Here is a 24,587-nt window from a genome sequence, read left to right on the forward strand (position 1 = left end):
CCAAGCAGAGGGAAAAAAATATGGACTCACTCAATTCTGAGGAATAAATTATGGAATCACCCTGTAAATTTTCATCCCCAAAACTAACACCTGCATCAAATCAGATCTGCTCGTTAGTCTCCATCTAAAAAGGAGTGATCACACCTTGGAGAGCTGTTGCACCAAGTGGACTGACATGAATCATGGCTCCAACACGAGAGATGTCAATTGAAACAAAGGAGAGGATTATCAAACTCTTAAAAGAGGGCAAATCATCACGCAATGTTGCAAAAGATGTTGGTTGTTCACAGTCAGCTGTGTCTAAACTCTGAACTAAATATAAACAACATGGGAAGGTTGTTAAAGGCAAACATACTGGTAGACCAAGGAAGACATCAAAGCGTCAAGACAGAAAACTTAAAGCAATATGTCTCAAAAATCGAAAATGCACAACGAAACAAATGAGGAACGAATGGGAGGAAACTGGAGTCAACATCTGTGACCGAACTGTAAGAAACCGCCTAAAGGAAATGGGATTTACATACAGAAAAGCTAAACGAAGGCCAACATTAACACCTAAACAGAAAAAAACAAGGTTACAATGGGCCAAGGAAAAGTAATCATGGACTGTGGATGACTGGATGAAAGTCATATTCAGTGATGAATCTCAAATCTACATTGGGCAAGGTGATGATGCTGGAACTTTTGTTTGGTGCCGTTCTAATGAGATTTATAAAGATGACTGCCTGAAGAGAACATGTAAATTTCCACAGTCATTGATGATATGGGGCTGCATGTCAGGTAAAGGCACTGGGGAGATGGCTGTCATTACATCATCAATAAATGCACAAGTTTACGTTTGATATTTTGGACACTCTTCTTATCCCATCAATTGAAAGGATGTTTGGGGATGATGAAATCATTTTTCAAGATGATAATGCATCTTGCCATAGAGCAAAAACTGTGAAAACATTCCTTGCAAAAAGGCACATAGGGTCAATGTCATGGCCTGCAAATAGTCCGGATCTTAATCCAATTGAAAATCTTTGGTGGAAGTTGAAGAAAATGGTCCATGACAAGGCTCCAACCTGCAAAGCTGATCTGGCAACAGCAATCAGAGAAAGTTGGAGCCAGATTGATGAAGAGTACTGTTTGTCACTCATTAAGTCCATGCCTCAGAGACTGCAAGCTGTTATAAAAGCCAGAGGTGGTGCAACAAAATACTAGTGATGTGTTGGTGCGTTCTTTTGTTTCTCATCATTCCATAATTTTTTCCTCAGAATTGAGTGATTCCACATTTTTTTTCCCTCTTCTTGGTCTAAAAAAGTAATCATTACTGACTGCCACAATTTTTTTTCCTGATTTCATATAGTGTTTCTTAAAGCCAGAAAGTTGCCATTTGAAATGACTTTAGATTTGTGTCATGTCTGTGATCTGCTTTTTTTTCTACAAAATTAAACAACTGAATGAACATCCTCTCAGGCCGGTGATTCCATAATTTTTGCCAGGGGTTGTACAATGTGGGGAAATCCCGCAGTGACACGCGCCTCACAGTCATTCTCAGCATGGCACGATATTCACCAACATTGCGGTGCGCTGACGCAGCAGTCAGCTGAAGCGATATGTTTTAATTTATTCCCACGTGAGGACAGCAAGCTGACATCCGCGCTTCATGGTGTAGTGCGATGTCATATCCTACATGCCACTACAGGTGTTCCCCAGCTGTGACTTGCGAGCACAGATATCTGAACAGCTGCAGGTCACAGGGAGACACCCCAACCCCCCCTTTGTCTGCGGACGTCATTGCTGTGGGGGAAAATAAAAAATAAAAACCACACACCATAAAACAACACCGCAATTTATAATATTTAATTCCTCTTATCGAGCGGACAATACAAGTATGAACCTCCTGTTCCTCTGTATATGACCCATGGTCACAGATGTACAGTCATGGCATGACATGAATGAAGCAGTGCATTCTTATCATGTCCACATCTGATGGCCCGGCATGTCCAGCCGGCCCCACGTGCGTGTCCAGTGAGCAGCACGCATGTCCAGTGAGCGGCGTGCGTGCCCAGCTCAGTTTCCAACTGCAACGCAATTTTTTCAGTCAAAGCCTATATTACCCATGTCATTTGACCAAATGAATGCCATTCTGACAAAAATAAAATAAAATAAAGGAATTTTTTTTTTGACCGAATAAGTGTCTGGACTGGACAAATAGATATTCAGACAGATATTTGCAATTTCAGCCTGATTTCCAGTTGTAACGTAGTTTTTTCAGTCAAAATCTACATTACTCATGTCATTTGACCAAATGAACACCATTGTGACCAAAAATTATTATTTATTTTTTTCAGCCGAATAAGTGTTTGGACTGGACTAGACAGAAGTTTAGACAGATATTTGCAATTTCAGTCCGATTTCCTAAATTATGCATCTCCGTGGATCCACTGGACATCATTCATACCAAAAATAATAATAATTAAAAAAATTGCAGAATAAGTGTCTGAGTAACTAGTAACTGGTAACCAACTTCACTCTGGTGTGCAACCTAGGTAACATTCCACACACACACACACACACACACACACACACACACACACACACACACACACACACACACACACACACACATAAACAAATTTGATTTACAGTTCCATTCATAAATCCGGTTACCACATGGTGGAATTTAGTGCTAGTACTTTGCTTTTATGCATCTAATTATTATTTATATTATTTAAAGAAGTGCAAACTAATGTTTAAAATGACCATAGACATGATCATACAGGCTAACTAGCACAGTATGTTTTGGGGCAAAAATGTGTCTGTTGATTTTCTTTTGTAGTATTTTGTTTACTTTATACTGTCTATGTCTGATGAATTATTTGAGGTGTTGAGGGCTGCTGGCATATCACAAAGATTTTCAATGAAATATAACCAAATGGGTAGAATTTGATAAGTACACAGTTCTTCCTACTTCTTTTCTCACTGAAAGTGTGCTGTTACTTTTGGGGATTTTCCAAAAAAACAAACAACAACAACAACAAAAAAAAAACGCTGACATTAATATTGTGATATTTTACTTATTATAAATATCACATGCCTTTGTAGAAACCATGTAAAATGTTTACTGGTAAAGACACATCGTCTTACATTCAACTGATATGTGAAGTATTAAATATGAAAAGTACAGCAATCTAAGAGAAACATCAGAAATAAAACTAGAGGATGTAGAGTGGGATGTGTGAATGATCTAAGAAACCTCTTTTCTGATTACTTGTGGTTGTGAAGTTTCATTTTCCACTGTCCAAAAATTCCCTCAATCACAGGAAGGATATGAGGCGTACGCTTCAGTGCATATAAGATGACCTTCAGTCTGTACCCCTCACAGTGCACTGCTTCTCCTTCTATCTTCAGCTCAAAGAAGATTTGCAGTGTCAGTGTCATCTCGGCCACAGAGGCAACGAACTATGTGCAGCATCACTAAAGTCCTTCTGCTCCTGGCCGTCATGGTCTGCATCACTGCAGCTCAGCGTAAGTTATTATCCTTTATCATTACATAGGACTTTTAATTAATATAAATAAACTGAAAAATCTAGAATTGTGATTAATTTTCTGTCTGTCTCTCTTGCTGTCTCTCCAGGCCATGGAGGAGAACAGTGTCTCTGTCAAGGTCTCAGGAACATGGTTAACATGAAGTCGGGCGTAAAAAGCATCCAGATGTACCCAGCAAGTGTCTTCTGCAGCACAGTGGAGATTGTGTAAGTTATGATCAAAACAGTTTTGAGAAATAGAGAGCAATGTAATATTGCTCTTACAGGAATTTTTGATGAACAGGTTGAAGTACTTGATAATACTATTCTTTCACATAAAATCATTCATATCCTCTTAAATCATGCATACAGGATTTGTGAAATTACTCAGGGTACTAAACCCTAAAGCACCATGAAGCCCAAGCGGGAACATCCCACCAGTCCAAAGGTTCACTAGTCCGAAGGTTCAAGTCAATATATGAATATATTTTAATGCCAAGTAGGCTGCACTACTAGCTGTGTGCTTTTCGTTTTAATTAAAGAGTTTCTTGCATCTGTGATGTGAGAGTGAATGTTACTTTAATTTAAAAAAACTTTGCTGGTTGTAAAGATGCACCATACAATGAAAATGTCATACACAATATCCCATAATTAAGACTTTGCCTTTTAATTAAAATGCCAAGTATCCAGCCTTCATGGGTGACTGAATTGTGATGTTTGGCTTAATTTGGCGTAAATACACAGACACTAGTGAACCTTCGGACTACTGTGCATTCGGACAAGTGAACCTTCAGACTACTGAACCCTTCCCAAATTTGAATAGGAAAGTCTTTTTTGCGCACTCTAGTCTAGTGCTTTACAATTAGCTTTTAGTTAGCTTGATATTCAGCTCTATATTCTGTCAGCTTTTCTACTGTTCTCTTTTCTGTTAGCATAGCAGAGATTAGTTTTAGGTTTAATTTTATGTTTGCCATATTTTATATTCAGCTTTTCAGTTAGCTGTGTATTTTGCTACCTTTCAGTTAGCTTGATATGCTCTTAGCCTTTCAGCTTTATATTTATGAAGGTATTATTTGTATTTGCTTGTCTGTTAGCCTTAATAGTTATTTCATTAACAGCACAGTAAAATACTGGTTAGCACACTTGCATCACACCAAAAAAGGTTGAAGGAACCTGGTTTCACCAGTTTCTGATGAAAAGTGTTTGTTTTGCATTAGGGATCCAAGCTACCATATAGACAGATACAGATTTATTTATTGTCATTGTAATAAGTACTATATATATGTTTGGGTCTGGGATGGCATCTTCCAGTTTTTAAGATAATATGATCATATTCAAACATTTAATTACCTCTGCTAGCCTTGATGGTAACAGAGTGCTTGAATTCATGTCTACTGTCCATTGTGTGTTTTTTCAACAGGATAACCCCCATGAGAGGCATGCAATACTGCCTGAACCCGAACACTAAACAAGTGAAATTCCTCTTGTCAAAGCTCATGTGAGTTTATAGCAACAATCCAACCACCATTGTCAGAATTCACTGACTGACAGTCAATATTTGTGCCAAAATTTGACTGAATCAGTGTTCAATAACAATAAGAAATGCATGATGCATCAATGTGTCTTACGTTTGTGTCATTGTGTTTTTTTACAGGGAGACAAGAAAGAGTTCTACCACAGCCAGGCCTAATGAGCACCGTTCTACGACGAACACCAACTAAATATTGTCAGTCTGTCTTTGGCTCACATGACAACCCCAACAAAGCACCTTCTGTTTGATAATGTGAAAACATTGAATGCTTATTTTATGGAACTACTTTTTAGAAAAAAGTATTTATCTATTTATCTTGTGCTTATCTGCTGTTATGTGTATATAGATACCTATGGTGTTTATATAGATACCTATGTCTCTGTTACTTGTCATGTCACACAATTTGTTTTTGGAAATAGTTTATATTTTTGAAAATAGCAATAAAGAGTTCATATTTTTTAAACTTAAAATGTGTAGAATTTTATTTCATTTACACAGTATGTCAAAAATGGTGCTAATTGTGAACAGTAAAGAAAAATGGGAACCAAATGAAACTGGAGGATGACCAAGCCACAGTGGCATCTACCATAAATCAAAGCTTCAAGTCAGACTTTGATACAGCTTGAGACAGGCACCATTCATTTTTAAAAATGGTTTCAAAATTAGCACTGTTGCCTCACAGCGAGAAGGTGATGGGTTTGATTCCCACCGGTGGCCTTTCTGTGTTGGGTTTTGCGTGTTCTCCCTGTGTTTGTGTGGGTTCGCTCCGGGTGCTTCCTCCCACATTTTGAAATTGGTGACACATATTGACTGCTAGGTCCCTCCTGTACAGTAGTTGGAGCTGTGTTCCACAAAAAGTTCTAACCCACCTTAGTAGAAGAAGAAAAATTTTTGAGCAAGATTTGAAGCTGAACACGTCATCTGAATGACAGACTCCTTGTTATATATTGGTGAGTAAACGGACATATTTTATGACAGAAATGAGGACCAGGTTGTTAAAAGCGGCATTTCTCCTTTAATTTGGGTTGACTTATATATACGTGTTTCTCCGGTAATGTTAGCTTATCAACATGAGCAGGCAGCAGCTGATTCATGCTCTGCTTGCTTATTTGAGATGTAAGATGCTGTATGAGTGTTTCTCATTTGTCCTCAAAAGTCTTGGAACACTTGGTATTTCACACATTTTAATTTGTTGATACCATTTCAAATACAAGAAATGAATAAAATTATCTTCCACTCAAACTGATAGCAAAATTTCTACAACTTGTTTTAAATTTAATTAAAAAATATACAGCTTTGTGATGGGGTGGTATAGAGGAGGATTTTCTTAAAAAGAACACTTGAAAATTCATGCATTTTGCTATATTGTGCAGCCCTACTGTCAACTAGCTGAAAGGTGCAGTTGGGGGGTCTGAAGCTGAAGATTCTTAGCCATGCTAATGCTCTCCAGAGACATTTACTGAAAAAAGTCTAAAGGACCTACATGACATGGTGAGATGCTGAAGAGTTTCGCTCCTTCATGTCTGCAACATATACATATTACAGCCAATAAAATCAAATATTACAAAATGAGGAAAACATATTTCAAGATACTTATAAAATGCACAAGTGTGTGTAGATGTTTGGTCATTTGTCATAAAACCCTCATATTTTCATGATGTCAAAGTGAATTTAGATCATTTATACTGATTTTGACCCAACATTCAATTTGGTTATGATGTTATAAATCTGCTTGCACGTGGTTGACATTGTGCACTCCAGACATGATACAAATACATGCCTGATTCAAAACCACATTTTGGGAGGGGCTTGGAATTTGGCAGTACAGTGCATGCAATTGTCCATGATATGAGAGGAAACTGGGCTGCAAAATGAAGGCTTTGGAAAAGCATGAATTATTTGTTTAATTCTATAACAGCGACTCCCTGTGGTGTAATAATAAAAGGCTAAACAGGAGCTGTATTTTCTGGTGCTCTTTTTACTCTGTAACAAGCAGCGTTGTTCGCAACTTAAGCATATAAAACTATGGTTACTGCCCGATTATTGGCCATTATCTGATGATTAAGTTGTCATGTAAACGGCAAAATCCAATATGCTTTATCCCATAAGGAACCGTAATCTGATTATGACAAATTGGATTAGCACACCTGGATTTATCCCCAATACTCCAATTTCTTTGGTACATGTAAACCATTAATCCGATTTATTTTGTTCTTTTACCTTTGCACATGTGTAAAAGCAGTTGTCCAGATGTACAGCGAGATGGACTGTCGTTTTGTTGGGCCTCGTAACACCCTTCATCAGATCACAAAGTTCAGAGTCTCTTATCCTGGCTAGCATGGGACGTAACTACAAAATTGCTGGGAGGCTGCAATCTGGTTGATCCAGATTTAACGTTGTGTCCATGTGGTAGCGACATGGACACAACGTTACAATGACTATGTGAGGCAACAGCGTTAACCACTAAGCTACCATGCTGCCCCCATGTAAACCCGATTTTTCTAATTATCGGATTACTGAAATGCATGAAAACACGTCAGATCAGATTATTTCAGTTATCTGATTATTATGGTCATGTAAACGTGCTCAGATGTTCATTGCGATATGCTTTTACCTAGTGGTTGATCTATGTTACTGCATCAAACCGCAAATATATTTTATTTTAATGTTGTTATTATTATTGTGTGCATAACCGGTTGGTTAATCAGTTACTTACAAATCTTGATTGATTTGATTTTGATTATCTGTGCTAATTTTGGCTTTTGTACATCTTAAACAATTATATCTGAGTAAAATACGAAGTTCTGCTGAAACAGGTTACAACCAAACTGTTCGGTTGGAACCAGTGCAGCTTCTCTTTATGTTCTTTAAAACAGCTTTGTAAGATGACGTTTTAAGAAAACAATTTAAATAAAGTAACCTTGAATTTTTTTTCTTTGAACTTTAAAAGTGTTTGCATCACTTAGAATTCTGAAGTCTTTTTGAGACATGTGACTATCACGTGACTGCAATGTATAATGTGGGATATACTGTAATATACTCAATTATTGTTGAGTGAATAATCCAACCAATCATTTTCTATATCCGCTTGACCTTGACATTGGCCAAGGGTCACAAGGGGCTGGCGCTTGTCCCAGCAGCCATAGGGCGTGAGGCGAGGTACACCCTGGACAGGACACCAGCATACAGTAGTGTTCAGAATAATAGTAGTGCTATGTAACTAAAAAGATTAATCCAGGTTTTGAGTATATTTCTTATTGTTACATGGGAAACAAGGTACCAGTAGATTCTCACAAATCCAACAAGACCAAGCATTCATGATATGCACCCTCTTAAGGCTATGAAATTGGGCTATTAGTAAAAAAAAAGTAGAAAAGGGGGTGTTCACAATAATAGTAGCATCTGCTGTTGACGCTACAAACTCAAAACTATTATGTTCAAACTGCTTTTTTAGCAATCCTGTGAATCACTAAACTAGTATTTAGTTGTATAACCACAGTTTTTCATGATTTCTTCACATGTGCGAGGCATTAATTTTGTTGGTTTGGAACCAAGATTTTGCTCATTTACTAGTGTGCTTGGGGTCATTGTCTTGTTGAAACACCCATTTCAAGGGCATGGCCTCTTCAGCATAACGCAAAATGACCTCTTCAAGTATTTTGACATATCCAAACTGATCCATGATACCTGGTATGTGATATATAGGTCCAACACCATAGTAGGAGAAACATGCCCATATCATAATGCTTGCACCACCATGCTTCACTGTCTTCACTGTAAACTGTGGCTTGAATCACAGGCCCCCAAATCACAGTCACCTTGGTTCAATGATTATCTGCGTGACCTCAAGCATAAAGCAAGAGGTCTAGAACGGAAAATTAGAAGTATTTCACCTTGCGTGGCGTGATGCTATCTTAGACTATAAGCATGCATTATTGGCTACAAAGCGGACTTACTACTCTGATTTGATCAACAAAAACAAGCATAACTCAAAGTTCTTGTTCGACACGGTGGCAACATTTATGCATGGACAACCACCTGTAGTTCGCTCTCCTTTTGGGAAGAAAATAGAAGACATCAGGTTAAACATACGAGGTCTGTTAGAAAAGTATCCGACCTTTTTATTTTTTTCAAAAACTATATGGATTTGAATCATGTGCGCTTGCATCAGCCAAGCTTGAACCTTCGTGCGCATGCATGAGTTTTTTCACACCTGTCAGTTGCATCATTCGCCTGTGGGCAGGCTTTGAGTGAGCACTGGTCCACCCCCCTCATCGGATTTTCATTGTCAGGGAAATGGCTGAGCGATTGGAGCAGCGCTGAATCAAATTTTCCAGAAACTGTGAGAGACAGCCAGGTGGAAACCATTCGTAAGATTCAGAGGGCTTTCGGTGAGGATACTCTGGGCGTCACACAGATTAAGGAGCATTACAACTGGATTAAAGATGGCCCACAGCGGAGGAGGGCGCGCCGCGCTTCGAGCGGCCATCAACAGGCTGAAACGACCAGATCATTTCCAAAGTGAACGCTGTGTTGATCCGGGACGCCGTCTGACTATCAGAGAAACTGCAGAAGAGGTGGACATCAGCACTTTTGCGGCACATTCCACTGTTACAGGAGATTTTGTAATTAAAGATGGAATTCACGTGTCGGGACGGAGCCGCAATGGCACACAACAAAAAGCACGTCCATGTTGGAAACCATTCGGAAGATTCAGACAGCTTTTGGTGGCTTTTCAGTCGAGTGAGTATCCGAGAAATTGTGTAACAGCTGGGCATGTCACAACTTGTCCTGTGAGACTTCCAACCGGATAGTTTTCTAACAGACCTCGTATCCCGGCATGCCTTAACCCAGCCACTACACCCTGCTATTGAGGTGGGCGCCACTACTGAGGTATTACCTACATTTACAGAATTTGATAGTATCGCACTGGGCATGCTGACAAAACTCGTAATGTCAACAAAAAGCACAACCTGTTTATTTGATCCTATACCAACAAAACTGTTTAAGGACCTGTGGCCCACTCTTGGGCCGACTGTGCTGGAAATTATTAATCTTTCTTTAACTTCTGGATCTGTTCCTAAATGTTTCAAATCTGCAGTGATTAAAGAATTACTTAAGAAACCTAATCTTGACCCTAGTGTATTGACAAACTATCGGCCGATATCAAATCTATCATTTTTCTCTAAAATTCTGGAATAAGTGGTGTCATGGCAGCTCGTAGACTATCTTACTGAGAATAAGCTCTTTGAGCCACTGCAGTCTGCTTTTAGAAAATATCATTCCACAGAGACGGCTCTCACTAGAGTGGTGAATGATCTTCTGCTTACAATGGATTTGGACACCACTATGGTTCTATTGCTGCTAGATCTCAGTGCTGCATTTGATACAGTGGATCATCATATTCTACTTGATAGGCTGGAAAATCATTTTGGGATTACTGGAACTGCCCTTGCATGGCTGACGTCATACTTGACCAGTCGTTCTGTGTTTTGTACAGTAACACTACCTCGAACCTTAGTGACATGAAATTTGGGGTTCCACAGGGGTCTCTCTTAGGCCCCCTGCTTTTCTCCCTTTATATAGCACCCCTTGGGCACATATTGCGGCGTTTTGGGATTACCTTTCACTGCTATGCAGATGATACTCAGTTATACATGTCGATAACTGCTGGTAATCTCGTTCACATAAAATCCTTAGAAAATTGCCTTGCAGCAGTGAGAAGTTGGATGTCTAGAAACTTCCTACTTTTAAACTCTGATAAGACTGAAATGATGGTTCTTGGTCCAGTGAGACATCGGCATCAATTTGACCAGTTAACGCTCAGCCTCAGCTTGTGTGTCATACATCACACTGACAAAGAGAGGAACCTTGGGGTAATTTTTGATCCTTTGTTGTCCTTTGGCCTCCACATTAGAAATATTACTAGGACTGCTTTCTCCCACCTGCGAAATATAATGAAGATTCGTCCCATCCTGTCTATGGTTGATGCTGAGACCCTGATCCATGCATTTATGTCTTCAAGATTGGACTACTGCAATGTTCTATTTTCTGGTTTACCGCAGTTTAGCATTAGGGGTCCCCAATTGGTTCAAAATGCTGCAGCCAGACTTTTGACACGAAGCAGAAAGTTCGACCACATTACATCCATTTTGGCATCCCTTCACTGGCTTCCTGTCCCAGTGAGATCAGATTTTAAGGTTCTGCTACTAACCTATAAAATTATTCATGGACTGGCACCTCCCTACCTAGCTGACCTAATTAAACCTTACGTACCGGTCCGGGCTTTACGTTCTCAGGGTGCAGGACTACTTTGTGTCCCTAAGGTGAATAAGAAATCTGCGGGTCACAGAGCTTTCTCTTATCGTGCCCCTGTTCTGTGGAATGATCTCCCTGCGTCAATAAAACAGTCAGATTCTCTGGAGATTTTCAAGTCCAGACTTAAGACGCACTTATTTTCCCTTTCATATGGCTAGCATACTGGTACAGTTTTGTTTTATGCTTTTTGCTATTTTAATTCATTTATTAGTAATTGGAGCGGGCTGCGGCCTCAACTTTACCTAAATTCTGGGTCTTTTAGTGAAGTTTAGGGCTAGTGGCCAGTGATCACCTTAGTATTTCTCTGTTTTTCTTGTTGTTTAATGCTGGCAAATTATACAGTATTATTTTGTCTTTCTGATGCCTGATTCTGTTTTTCTCTCTGTTTAAGGTGCAGCTCCATCCAGAGATGGGAGTTGTATTCGTGTTGGCGATCCTCCTGTCCTGTGCGCCGATAGCATTTCTTGTATATTCGTCCATGAATTGTTCTGTGAATTGTTCTGTAATTTCTGTTTGTAGCATGGCCCAAGCTGAGGGTCACCCCTTTGAGTCTGATCTGCTTGAGGTTTCTTCCTCAGAGGGAGTATTTCCTTACCACTGTTGCTCTGGGGGTTGGTAAGGTTAGACCTTACCTATGTGAAGCGCTTTGAGGCAACTCTGTTGTGATTTGGCGCTATATAAATGAAAATAAATTGAAACTGAAATTGAATTCAGAGTTTGGGGGTCATCTCACAAACTATCTGCGGCCCTTGGACCCAAAAAGAACAATTTTACTCTCATCAGTCCACAAAATATTCCTCCATTTCTCTTTAGGCCAGTTGATGTCTTCTTTGGCAAATTGTAACCTCTTCTGCACATGTCTTTTATTTAACAGAGGGACGTTGCAGGGAATTCTTGCAAATAAATTAGCTTCACACAGGCATCTTGTAACTGTCACAGCACTTACAGGTAACTCCAGACTGCCTATAAGTTCTTGCACCTGTGTATAAGTTTTCCCCTCTCCAATCAACTTTTTAATCAAACTACCCTGTTCTTCTGAACAATGTCTTGAACGTCCCATTTTCCTCAGGCTTTCAAAGAGAAAAGCATGTTCAACAGGCGCTGGCTTCATCCTTAAATAGGGGACACCTGATTCACACCTGTTTGTTCCACAAAATTGACAAACTCACTGACTGAATGCCAGATTTCAAATTTTCAAATTAATTTTATTTATATAGCGCCAAATCACAACAAACAGTTGCCCCAAGGCGCTTTATATTGTAAGGCAAAGCCATACAATAATTACGGAAAAACCCCATCGGTCAAAACGACCCCATGAGCAAGCACTTGGCGACAGTGGGAAGGAAAAACTCCCTTTTAACAGGAAGAAACCTCCAGCAGAACCAGGCTCAGGGAGGGGCAGTCTCCTGCTGGGACTGGTTGGGGCTGAGGGAGAGAACCAGGAAAAAGACATGCTGTGGAGGGGAGCAGAGATCAATCACTAATGATTAAATGCAGAGTGGTGCATACAGAGCAAAAAGAGAAAGAAACACTCATTGCATCATGGGAACCCCCCAGCAGTCTACGTCTATAGCAGCATAACTAAGGGATAGTTCAGGGTCACCTGATCCAGCCCTAACTATAAGCTTTAGCAAAAAGGAAAGTTTTTGTTATGTGTCGGACGCAGCTCGGAGAACCGATCAGCGTTTGAAGGACCCAGTATGAAATAAGCAGAGCACGGTACAAAGGCTAACTGAATTTAATACATAACAGTGATGTAATACAAAACAACAAAAGAGTGTGCGGTCTGGTGTGGTGGTGATACGGTGCGCTCCCAGCAGCGCTAACGGTCCGGAGCCAGAAGCCGTTCGGACCCAAGGACCCCGCCGACACCCCCCAGGTGGCCGCAACAAACCGAGTCTGTGAAAGAAGGAACCATTATGTGAGTCCACGCTCTACACACAGAGAGACCACTCAAAGGTGTACATAAACAGCAAACACTTCCTGGCTTAATTACTAATCAGCTTCCCAACCTGCAGGCATGGAACATCCAATTCACAAAACTCCACTGCAGTGGAAGCCGATACATGACTAACGTACAGCTCAATATAATAAGGTGTGAGGGACACCACATTTACTGACTGTATAAACGTTAGTCACAAAATCTAACGTACCTCAGGAAGTGTGCTGACGAGCGTAAGACTTCACCCCCTCCTCTTTCACAGACCGTGCATCAAACCCTGGACGTTCTCTGCATCCACTGATGATGAGATGGCTCCCGAGACGACGATCTCACCCGTCTGGTCACAAGGTCGTGTCTCTGGCAAATACACACTGTATACTCCAGTCTTAAATGCCACCATGTTCCAATCCATATAGATGCACCACAGCTGTGAGTCCTGACGAGCCGCAGGTGATCAGGGTGAGGTCCTGATAACCTCAGCTACACAGCCACTCAGTCCCAAATGCAAGCCACCTGGAAGGAAAACCAAAAGACAGAAACAAAAAGGCAGCCAGGCCCCCCCAGCCATACAACAGTTTTAAGCCTAATCTTAAAAGTAGAGAGGGTGTCTGTCTCCCTGATCCGAATTGGGAGCTGGTTCCAGAGGAGAGGAGCCTAAAAGCTGAAGGCTCTGCCTCCCATTCTAGTCTTACAAACCCTAGGAACTACAAGTAAGCCTGCAGTCTGAGAACGAATCGCTCTATTGGGGTGATATGGTACTATGAGGTCCCTAAGATAAGATGGAACCTGATTATTCAAAACCTTATAAGTAAGAAGAAGAATTTTAAATTATATTCTAGAATTAGGAAGCCAATGAAGAGAGGCCAATATGGGTGAGATATGCTCTCTCCTTGTAGTCCCTGTCAGTACTCTAGCTGCAGCATTTTGAATTAACTGAAGGCTTTTCAGGGAACTTTTAGGATAACCTGATAATAATGAATTACAATAGTCCAGCCTAGAGGAAATAAATGCATCACTCTGAGACAAGACCTTTCTAATTTTAGAGATATTGCGCAAATGCAAAAAAGCAGTCCTACATATTTGTTTAATATGCACATTGAATGACATATCCTGATCAAAAATGACTCCAAGATTTCTCACAGTATTACTAGAGGTCAGGGTAATGCCATCCAGAGTAAGGATCTGGTTAGACACCATGTTTCTAAGATTTGTGGGGCCAAGTACAATAACTTCAGTTTTATCTGAGTTTAAAAGCAGGAAATTAGAGGTCATCCATGTCTTTATGTCTGTAAGACAATCCTGCAGTTTAGCTAATTGGTGTGTGTCCTCTGGCTTCATGGATAGATAAAGCTGGGTATCATCTGCGTAACAATGAAAATTTCAGCAATGCTGACTAATAATACTGCCTAAGGGAAGCATGTATAAAGTGAATAAAATTGGTCCTAGCACAGAACCTTGTGGAACTCCATAATTAACCTTAGTCTGTGAAGAAGATTCCCCATTTACATGAACAAATTCTAATCTATTAGATAAATATGATTCAAACCACCACAGTGCAGTGCCTTTAATACCTATGGCATGCTTTAATCTCTGTAATAACATTTTATGGTCAACAGTATCAAAAACAGCACTGAGGTCTAACAGAAAAAGCACAGAGATGAGTCCACTGTCTGAGGCCATAAGAAGATCATTTGTAACCTTCACTAATGCTGTTTCTGTACTATGATGAATTCTAAACCCTGACTGAAACTCTTCAAATAGACCATTCCTCTGCAGATGATCAGTTAGCTGTTTTACAACTACCCTTTCAAGAATTTTTGAGAGAAAAGGAAGGTTGGAGATTGGCCTATAATTAGCTAAAATAGCTGGGTCAAGTGATGATTTTTTTAAGTAATGGTTTAATTACTGCCACCTTAAAAGCCTGTGGTACATAGCCAAGTAATAAAGATAGATTGATCATATTTAAGATCGAAGCATTAATTAATGGTAGGGCTTCCTTGAGCAGCCTGGTAGGAATGGGGTCTAATAGACATGTTGATGGTTTGGAGGAAGTAACTAATGAAAATAACTCAGACAGAACAATCGGAGAGAAAGAGTCTAACCAAATACCTGCATCACTGAAAGCAGCCAAAGAGAACGATATGTCTTTGGGATGGTTATGAGTAATTTTTTCTCTAATAGTTAAAATTTTATTAGCAAAGAAAGTCATGAAGTCATTACTAGTTAAAGTTAAAGGAATACTCGGCTCAATAGAGCTCTGACTCTTTGTCAGCCTGGCTACAGTGCTGAAAAGAAACCTGGGGTTGTTCTTATTTTCTTCAATTAGTGATGAGTAGTAAGATGTCCTAGCTTTATGGAGGGCTTTTTTATAGAGCAACAGACTCTTTTTCCAGGCTAAGTGAAGATCTTCTAAATTAGTGAGACGCCATTTCCTCTCCAACTTACGGGTTATCTGCTTTAAGCTGCGAGTTTGTGAGTTATACCATGGAGTCAGGCACTTCTGATTTAAGGCTCTCTTGTTCAGCGGAGCTACAGCATCCAAAGTTGTCCTCAATGATGATATAAATCTATTGACGAGATAATCTATCTCACTCACAGAGTTTAGGTAGCTACTCTGCCCTGTGTTGGTATATGGCATTGGAGAACATAAAGAAGGAATCATATCCTTAAACCTAGTTACAGCGCTTTCTGAAAGACTTCTACTGTAATGAAACTAGCCACACTACTATTATTGTGAACACCCCCTTTTCTACTTTTTTTTTTTTTACTAATAGTCCAATTTCATAGCCTTAAGAGTGTGCATATCATGAATGCTTGGTCTTGTTAGATTTGTGAAGCCTACTGAATCTACTGGTACCTTGTTTCCCATGTAACAATAAGAAATATACTCAAAATCTGGATTAACCTTTTAATCACATAGCACTACTATTATTTTGAACACTACTCTATATGATATGATGGAAAAATGTTGAAATTTTCATTTAATATTATATCATTCATATATGAATTAGAGAAGAAGACACAGAATTTCCCAGTTGGGCTTCACAGGGGCCAATATGGCACCAAAAAAGTGTAGTGAAAGAAAGGTGTGCCAATGAAGAACTTATATGAATTGCCAGAAATGGGTATGTTTTCTTTCAAAGGTAACTAACTGTAAGACCAGAATTTGTAGTCTAAAGGTATAATTTGAGTGAGATATCAAAACAAAAAATCTGTTGTGTGTTGGGGGGGTGTGGCTGGACATTTTGGTGTTCTTTTCTTTTCTTTGCTCTCCAGGTGGTATGCAAACTGATTTATTGTCTGTGGAGAACGTGCTGGCAGAAGAGTCCTTCACCCTCATCAACATGATGTGCAGCACCTGTGGATGGTGCTCACGTGCAACCTTAAAGACTTTCAGCTGAAGCAGATAATGAGATGGCGTTCTGCATTTAAGTCATGTGTGATTCAAGCAGAATTGCCGGGAACTCGACCTTGTGATGTTCGTTTGTGAGACGCTGAGGACCGCGCCTGGGTTTGACACATCGTGCCTGTGAAGGAGGAAGGGTGAAGGACACATGCTGTCAGCACACATCAGAGGTGATTGATTATCTGAATAATTATTAACAGTAACTTGGTATTTTGTTACGCAGTATATTTGAACTTTGATGAGAGTTGTGCAGCCCGCTTCTCACTGCCGTGGCATGCGGACTGATGATCCTCCACCTGTTGTGAGAAGCTGCTCATTTACATAAAGCTTGAATTCGGACCTGAATGTGTTGCTGATAGTGTGTGCCTTTTGAAGGATATTAGTTGTAGCTGCTGACTTACCTCACCTTTTCTATCCTTCGCAGAGTCGGTTTGTCGTGTCCACCTGGGGGGTGTTTGGCGGTGAACGTGGGTCCAGAAGCGCCGGGCTTTGATCCTTTTGGGCGCTGGAGAGTGTGCCGTCCTTCACTCCGCCAGACCGATGCAGTTTTTGTTTGTACACTTTGTTATGCACCAAAGGGGGAAAATAAATTTTTGGACTCTTTCTCTCCGATTGTTCTGTCTGAGTTATTTTCATTAGTTACTTCATCCAAACCATCAACATGTTTATTAGACCCCATTCCTACCAGGCTGCTCAAGGAAGCCCTACCATTATTTAATGCTTCGATCTTAAATATGATCAATCTATCTTTGTTAGTTGGCTATGTACCACAGGCTTTTAAGGTGGCAGTAATTAAACCATTACTTAAAAAGCCATCACTTGACCCAGTTATCTTAGCTAATTATCCAATCTCCAACCTTCCTTTTCTCTCAAAAATTCTTGAAAGGGTAGTTGTAAAACAGCTAACTGATCATCTGCAGAGGAATGGTCTATTTGAAGAGTTTCAGTCAGGTTTTAGAATTCATCATAGTACAGAAACAGCATTAGTGAAGGTTACAAATGATCTTCTTATGGCCTCGGACAGTGGACTCATCTCTGTGCTTGTTCTGTTAGACCTCAGTGCTGCTTTTGATACTGTTGACCATAAAAGTTTATTACAGAGATTAGAGCATGCCATAGGTATTAAAGGCACTGCGCTGCGGTGGTTTGAATCATATTTGTCTAATAGATTACAATTTGTTCATGTAAATGGGGAATCTTCTTCACAGACTAAGGTTAATTATGGAGTTCCACAAGGTTCTGTGCTAGGACCAATTTGATTCACTTTATACATGCTTCCCTTAGGCAGTATTATTAGACGGTATTGCTTAAATTTTCATTGTTACGCAGATGATACCCAGCTTTATCTATCCATGAAGCCAGAGGACACACACCAATTAGCTAAACTGCAGGATTGTCTTACAGACATAAAGACATGGATGACCTCTAATTTCCTGCTTTTAAACTCAGATAAAACTGAAGTTATTGTACTTGGCCCCACAAATCTTAGAAACATGGTGTCTAACCAGATCCTTACTCTGGATGGCATTACCCTGACCTCTAGTAATACTGTGAGAAATCTTGGAGTCATTTTTGATCAGGATATGTCATTCAATGCGCATATTAAACAAATATGTAGGACTGCTTTTTTGCATTTATGCAATATCTCTAAAATTAGAAAGGTCTTGTCTCAGAGTGATGCTGAAAAACTAATTCATGCATTTATTTCCTCTAGGCTGGACTATTGTAATTCATTATTATCAGGTTGTCCTAAAAGTTCCCTAAAAAGCCTTCAGTTAATTCAAAATGCTGCAGCTAGAGTACTAACGGGGACTAGAAGGAGAGAGCATATCTCACCCATATTGACCTCTTCATTGGCTTCCTGTTAATTCTAGAATAGAATTTAAAATTCTTCTTCTTACTTATAAGGTTTTAAATAATCAGGTCCCATCTTATCTTAGGGACCTCGTAGTACCATATCACCCCAATAGAGCGCTTCGCTCTCAGACTGCAGGCTTACTTGTAGTTCCTAGGGTTTGTAAGAGTAGAATGGGAGGCAGAGCCTTCAGCTTTCAGGCTCCTCTCCTGTGGAACCAGCTCCCAATTCAGATCAAGCAGACAGACACCCTCTCTACTTTTAAGATTAGGCTTAAAACTTTCCTTTTTGCTAAAGCTTATAGTTAGGGCTGGATCAGGTGACCCTGAACCATCCCTTAGTTATGCTGCTATAGACGTAGACTGCTGGGGGGTTCCCATGATGCACTGTTTCTTTCTCTTTTTGCTCTGTATGCACCACTCTGCATTTAATCATTAGTGATCGATCTCTGCTCCCCTCCACAGCATGTCTTTTTCCTGATTCTCTCCCTCAGCCCCAACCAGTCCCAGCAGAAGACTGCCCCTCCCTGAGCCTGGTTCTGCTGGAGGTTTCTTCCTGTTAAAAGGGAGTTTTTCCTTCCCACTGTAGCCAAGTGCTTGCTCACAGGGGGTTGTTTTGACCGTTGGGGTTTTACATAATTATTGTATGGCCTTGCCTTACAATATAAAGCGCCTTGGGGCAACTGTTTGTTGTGATTTGGCGCTATATAAAAAAAAAAAATTGAATTGAATTGTTTTGTTATTGGAACCGCTTTCTGGTTGTTTTAGCGCTGGGTTCCGTCAGACGCAGGTCTGCTCCTCAACCCGCGTCGACACATAACAAAATCCGCACAACCTGATGTTTTGTTTTGATATCTGTCTCTTTTTTTGATCCAGCACACCTTTTTATACGTCTTGGATGTGCGTGTCTTTTATCATTTGAGTGAAACACTTAATTTGTGAAGAAAATGAATACTGGATTTAAAATGTGGGATTTTCCAGAGGAATAAATATTCATGGCTCAGGATGTGTTGACCCAGAGACGAACCGACTGGCCTGGTAATTTTCCGTGACAAAGGGTTTTTAACACCTCCACCCTGACCAAGAGTAAATCCACTGGTGGGGAATGATGTCATTAATAAGTGATTTCATTGGTGTAAGTTTAGAAAGGTCACCCTTATTGGGTGGAGTCACTGACCCCTGAAGTGCATAAAAATGCATTGTCCAGTGTAAATTCTTCGTGCCTGTAACATGATCTCTGTGCTGCTTCCTTTCGCCGGCAAAATAAAAACTGTTGCTTTGAAACTTTGACCCTCTGATTTTTGTTTACACCTTTAAGGAAATTATTTTATGATTGAGCAGCGGAAAAAACTTTGACTCATGTCTGGTGAGCAGGGACTTTGTCCTAAATTCTCCACAACAAACGTACCCCCAGAGAGTGAAGGAGGGGGCTGAAAATTTGAACCCCATCATTTTTGGACAAGTGGGACCCTTTTGAAGCCAAAACAGTAAAAAAAAAAAAAAAAAAAAATTATTTTGGGAAAACTATCCTATGGGAATACATCCCATATTGCACTACCCCCACTTCAAGCAAAATTTTGTGTGGAACGTCCAGAGTGGTATGGTGTGTGTGTGTGTGTGTGCGCGCGCGCGCAACTTTACAGAGTGCGTCATTGAGACAGAAAACTATACTGTGCAAAATGTGACAGACATGACATATTGACATAATACTGACTATAATGTAGTACAGTTCACTATAAATCTCTTGAAAAGGCACTTTATTGTTACAGAGACACTTTTCATAGATTCCGAAACACACTGATCCACATCCAGATTTGCAGGTTTCAGTCCGGTTATCTTGTGGTCGATCCTTCTCTGTGCAATTGTGCAGAAAGAATTCCAAAGGCAGAGACACTGGTGACTCGTATTTTTATGTTCTCTTTGGATGGGAAAGATTTCTTCCAGGATCAGACCTCAGCACATTCCTCCTTGAGGTAAAATGCGAGAGAAAAGAAAAAAGAAGGACGTTCTAATGTGCTGTACGACACTATGAAAACAAGCACACAGTAAAAATGACAAAAAGTAATTATTTTTTAAAATGACCAGGGTGTACCCCACCTCTCACACAGTGACCTCCCATGACCCCTAACTGAAACAGCGTGTTTCGAAAAAGAATGAATGACACTGCAGTTTATTTAGTGCCGTGCTTCAGGACATCCATGGCACTACGGAAACCACTTGGATCTGAATGGCAACAATGCAGGCAGACAAACGGTTAACTCCCACATCTACCTGCTGCAGCTGAGTGAAACGCTCGCGTCCTCTTGGCCTTATAGGTCCTGAGCGCTCAGGCACTTATACGCTGGATCCCGTACAGAAAAACACGCCACATGGCCAAAATGTCCAATCTGATGCTCCCTCACTTACATAGTGAGTCAGCTGGGGTTTTTTTTATTTATTTTTATTATTAAGGGATTATTCAACATTAATTCTCTTTTAAAAAGTTCCTTATAGAGATTGACAGTTTTATGACATTTGAGAGAGTCTACAAGCTTAATACTGATTATATATTGTTCAAATTCAGCCAGAAGTCTGTCTAAATTGGGGTTAAAACAGTTGTTGTGCATGCGTGTGCACACACACACACACACACACACACACACACACACACACACACACACACACACACACACACACACACACACACACACACACATTCTCAAAGTAAAAAAAGTACTTTCACTGAAAGCTCCATTGAAAAGAACACAAAGCAAAAGATGAAAAAACTAGGCATTCATCACGAAATGCCCCGCGCGCAGTACTATTTTCCATGTAAAGTGCAGTAATATGTACATGTGTGGGGTCGGTATTTGGTTGAACCCTCATGTGTTTGATGTAAACTGGGATACACAGTGGAAAAATTGGAGATTAACATTATATTCATTTAGAGGATGGGGCCAACAGTGACCATAAAAAGTCTGTAGCCTTTGAACAAATGCAACTATTGGTAATTTTTTAAAAGTAGGTCAAGGTCACCGGCCGAGGTACATTGCGGCGAACAAATTTCAGGCGAAGGATTTGACAGTTGTGACCATTGGTGACCTTGAAAAGTAGGTCAAGGCCACTGACCTTTGAACCCATGTGAAGTACTCCTCCAAGGCATGTACCCACCAAATATGAAGTTTTTACAAGCAATGGGTGCCGAGGTACATTGCGGCGAACAAATTTCAGGCAAAGGATTTGACAGTTGTGACCATTGATGACCTTGAAAAGTAGGTCAAGGATTTGACAGTTGTGACCATTGATGACCTTGAAAAGTAGGTCGAGGTCACCGGCCTTCAAACCCATGTGAAGTACCCCTCCAAGGCATGTACCCACGAAATATGAAGTTTTTGCAAACAATGGGTGCTGAGGTACATTGCGGCGAACAAATTTCAGGTGAAGGATTTGACAGTTGTGACCATTGGTGACCTTGAAAAATAGTTCAAGGCCACTGACCTTTGAACCCATGTGAAGTACTCTTCCAAGGCATGTACCCATCAAGTATGAAGTTTCTGTTGCAATAGGTGCTGAGCTACACTGCGGCAAAGGATTTGGCAGTTGTGACCATTGGTGAGCTTGGAAAGTAGGTCAAGGTGACTGGCCTTCAAACCCATGCGAAGTACTCCTCCAAGGCATGTACCCACCAAATATGAAGTTTCTGTGAGCAAAAGGTGCCGAGCTATGTTGTGGCAAAGGATATGAGAGTTGTGACCATTGGTGACCTTCAAAAGTAGGTCAAGGTCACTGGCCTTCGAACCCATGCAAGTACTCCTCCAAGGCATGTACCCACCAAATATGAAGTTTTTGCGAGCAATAGGTGCTGAGCTTTGTTGTGTCGAACAAATTGTGGCCGGACAGATGGATGGACAGACAGACAGACGAACAGACGGACAGATGAACTGATGAAGAGACAGACAGACAGAAGGAAGGAAGGACGGACGGACAGACAACCATTATGCTATATGCCTCGCCTCATAAAAACATTCCACTCACCCAGTGTAAAGATTTCCAAATTAGTCCACAACAAAAAGAAGCCCCCACACACACACGTCACGCGCAATTGCGATTGCCAGCCATGGTCCACTCTTCATCACTCGGATCCACAGCCAGAGATCATTTTCAAGTTCCACTCGGCAGAGAATAATGTCCAGGTCCACTCGCTCCCAGGATCTGATCGCACAGGCTTAATGCCCGATTGCAGCTCTTCCTTCAACTCAACTTCTGTCAGGATTGTGGCAAATTAGATCGTCCATTAGGTCCTGAAAATAGAGTCTTCTGAGTTTTTCCAATCGGACACGTACATCTGTGTGTCCAGGCACATCTGCAGCAGTAAACCGACAGCTGCGGCACAAACAGCAGCCTCACGACTCTTTATGTTCTAAAATCCGACAGACTCTGAAAAAGTTAAGAGTTTTGGGGTGAAGTGTGTCGTCTCCTCTGTAAATCTGAGCCACTGCTTTCAAAGAAAAGATCCGAAGCTTCGTTATCGGACATAACCTTATTTGTTTCCCTTTATCTGTCTCTGTCTGGCATGGGCGCAATATGGTGGTGGATAGGGGGGACATGTCCCCCCCACCTTTTCAACCAGGGTTACAGAATATGGTATGTCCCCCCCACCTTCTGACATATATATGTGTACTTGAAACATGCTATGTCAGTCTTATGTGCAAAACCATGTCAGAATAGTATCTTTGTTTCTGCAAGTTTGTATTTTTAGCAGCATTGACTTGTTTACAACACCTGTTTCTTGTTTGTCAGATACTGAATTTTCTGGGACTGCATTTGCCCAGATTTGAAACCAAAAATAGTTGCCTCTAGGGACTAGTGTCTACACATAAGTATCAATGGACCATATGCTAATTTACTAAATTCTGAAAGTTAGAAAAAGAAATCAGAAAAGCTATCTGGGACCTCAGAAAGCCCATCTGCAATTATTGCTTGATCTCCAAAATCAGTCTATGCAAGCGAAATTATGTTCAGTATGAGTGTTGTCATTAGTGCCACTTTGAAAATTAAATTCATGATAAGTCATTTATCCTAAACTTATGATCTGTTGTTTTTTCAAACTTATGCAAAAACAAATCTTGAGAAAAAAATACAGTATGCGATAGTTAATAATTATTAAGAGCCTGTTCTTTCATATTTATGGACACATTTTATCACATTGCAGTTGTTTTTTTTTAATGAAAACTCAACCTATCATTCTTTTTGAGTTCTACACATGTGGTGATACCTTATTTACACCAGGATGTTAATAAAATCAATGCTGGCTATTCTCAGAATAAAGTGCTTATATCCACAGTTTCAAATTGTATAAGTCAAATGGTGTCCACTTTATGGTCTTCTCAAAACATTAAAATTACTGTTCTGGATGCTCAGAATGTATCTGAGCTTATCTAGAAACCGTTCTGGGGGCCTAAAGCGGCCCCCAGACCCCGGCCTATGAGCTTCGCACTTTGTCCCCCCAATTTCTAGTTCTAAATTGCGCCCTTGCTGCCTGGGATGTTTCTGTTTTGCTCTTAACAACATCACACGCAGAGAAATTGTCGCGGCTCGTCTTTTTGGTCTTCTCAGGATGTCGTCTTTTAGATAACACAAACTAATTGCAAGTGATATGCTAGAAAGAGGACACAACACTTTAGAATAATTCAGCCTTAAGCAAGATAAAATGCACAGAGTTTTTAAGTTTATTTAAGCCTTCGACACAAAGCTTAGACAAACTGAGTCCTCTAGAGAGACTGAATATGACAACCGCGCTCGTCTATTTATTGGAGACCCGCGGGCATCGCTCCTCCTTCGACTTTTTTATTTATTTCATTCCCAAGACATGGTTTTCTATTGGAAGCGTCCTCTAGTGAACCCTAAGCAGGTGTTAGGCCATTATTTCAATGTGACAAACGCTCCCATTAAAACATGAAGGATTTACAACTGATTTTTTTAAAAGACCTTCAGCCACAGGTGCAGCTGGCCTGAGGCCCCCTCCGCACGTGGCCTCAGCCA

General features: G+C 40.4%; 1 protein-coding gene across 2 annotated transcripts; it reads left to right on the forward strand.

Annotated features, from left to right (window-relative positions):
- The first annotated feature begins 3,180 nt into the window (after nucleotides 1-3,180).
- On the forward strand, nucleotides 3,181-5,516 carry LOC117520175 (C-X-C motif chemokine 6-like). Of its 2 annotated transcripts, none has more exons than XM_034181488.1 (4): nucleotides 3,181-3,516; nucleotides 3,626-3,743; nucleotides 4,936-5,013; nucleotides 5,170-5,516. In XM_034181488.1, the coding sequence occupies exons 1-4, from the start codon at nucleotides 3,453-3,455 to the stop codon at nucleotides 5,234-5,236; spliced, it is 327 nt and encodes a 108-aa protein (XP_034037379.1). In that variant the 5' UTR covers nucleotides 3,181-3,452; the 3' UTR covers nucleotides 5,237-5,516. The 2 variants fall into 2 exon arrangements, with proteins under 2 accessions (XP_034037379.1, XP_034037380.1); XM_034181489.1 differs by having other exon boundaries at nucleotides 3,189-3,516; nucleotides 4,936-5,017; nucleotides 5,183-5,516.
- Nucleotides 5,517-24,587: the final 19,071 nt, after the last annotated feature.

Source organism: Thalassophryne amazonica, chromosome 11, assembly GCF_902500255.1.
Source record: "Thalassophryne amazonica chromosome 11, fThaAma1.1, whole genome shotgun sequence".
In the NCBI taxonomy this organism is placed as follows: Eukaryota; Metazoa; Chordata; class Actinopteri; order Batrachoidiformes; family Batrachoididae; genus Thalassophryne; species Thalassophryne amazonica.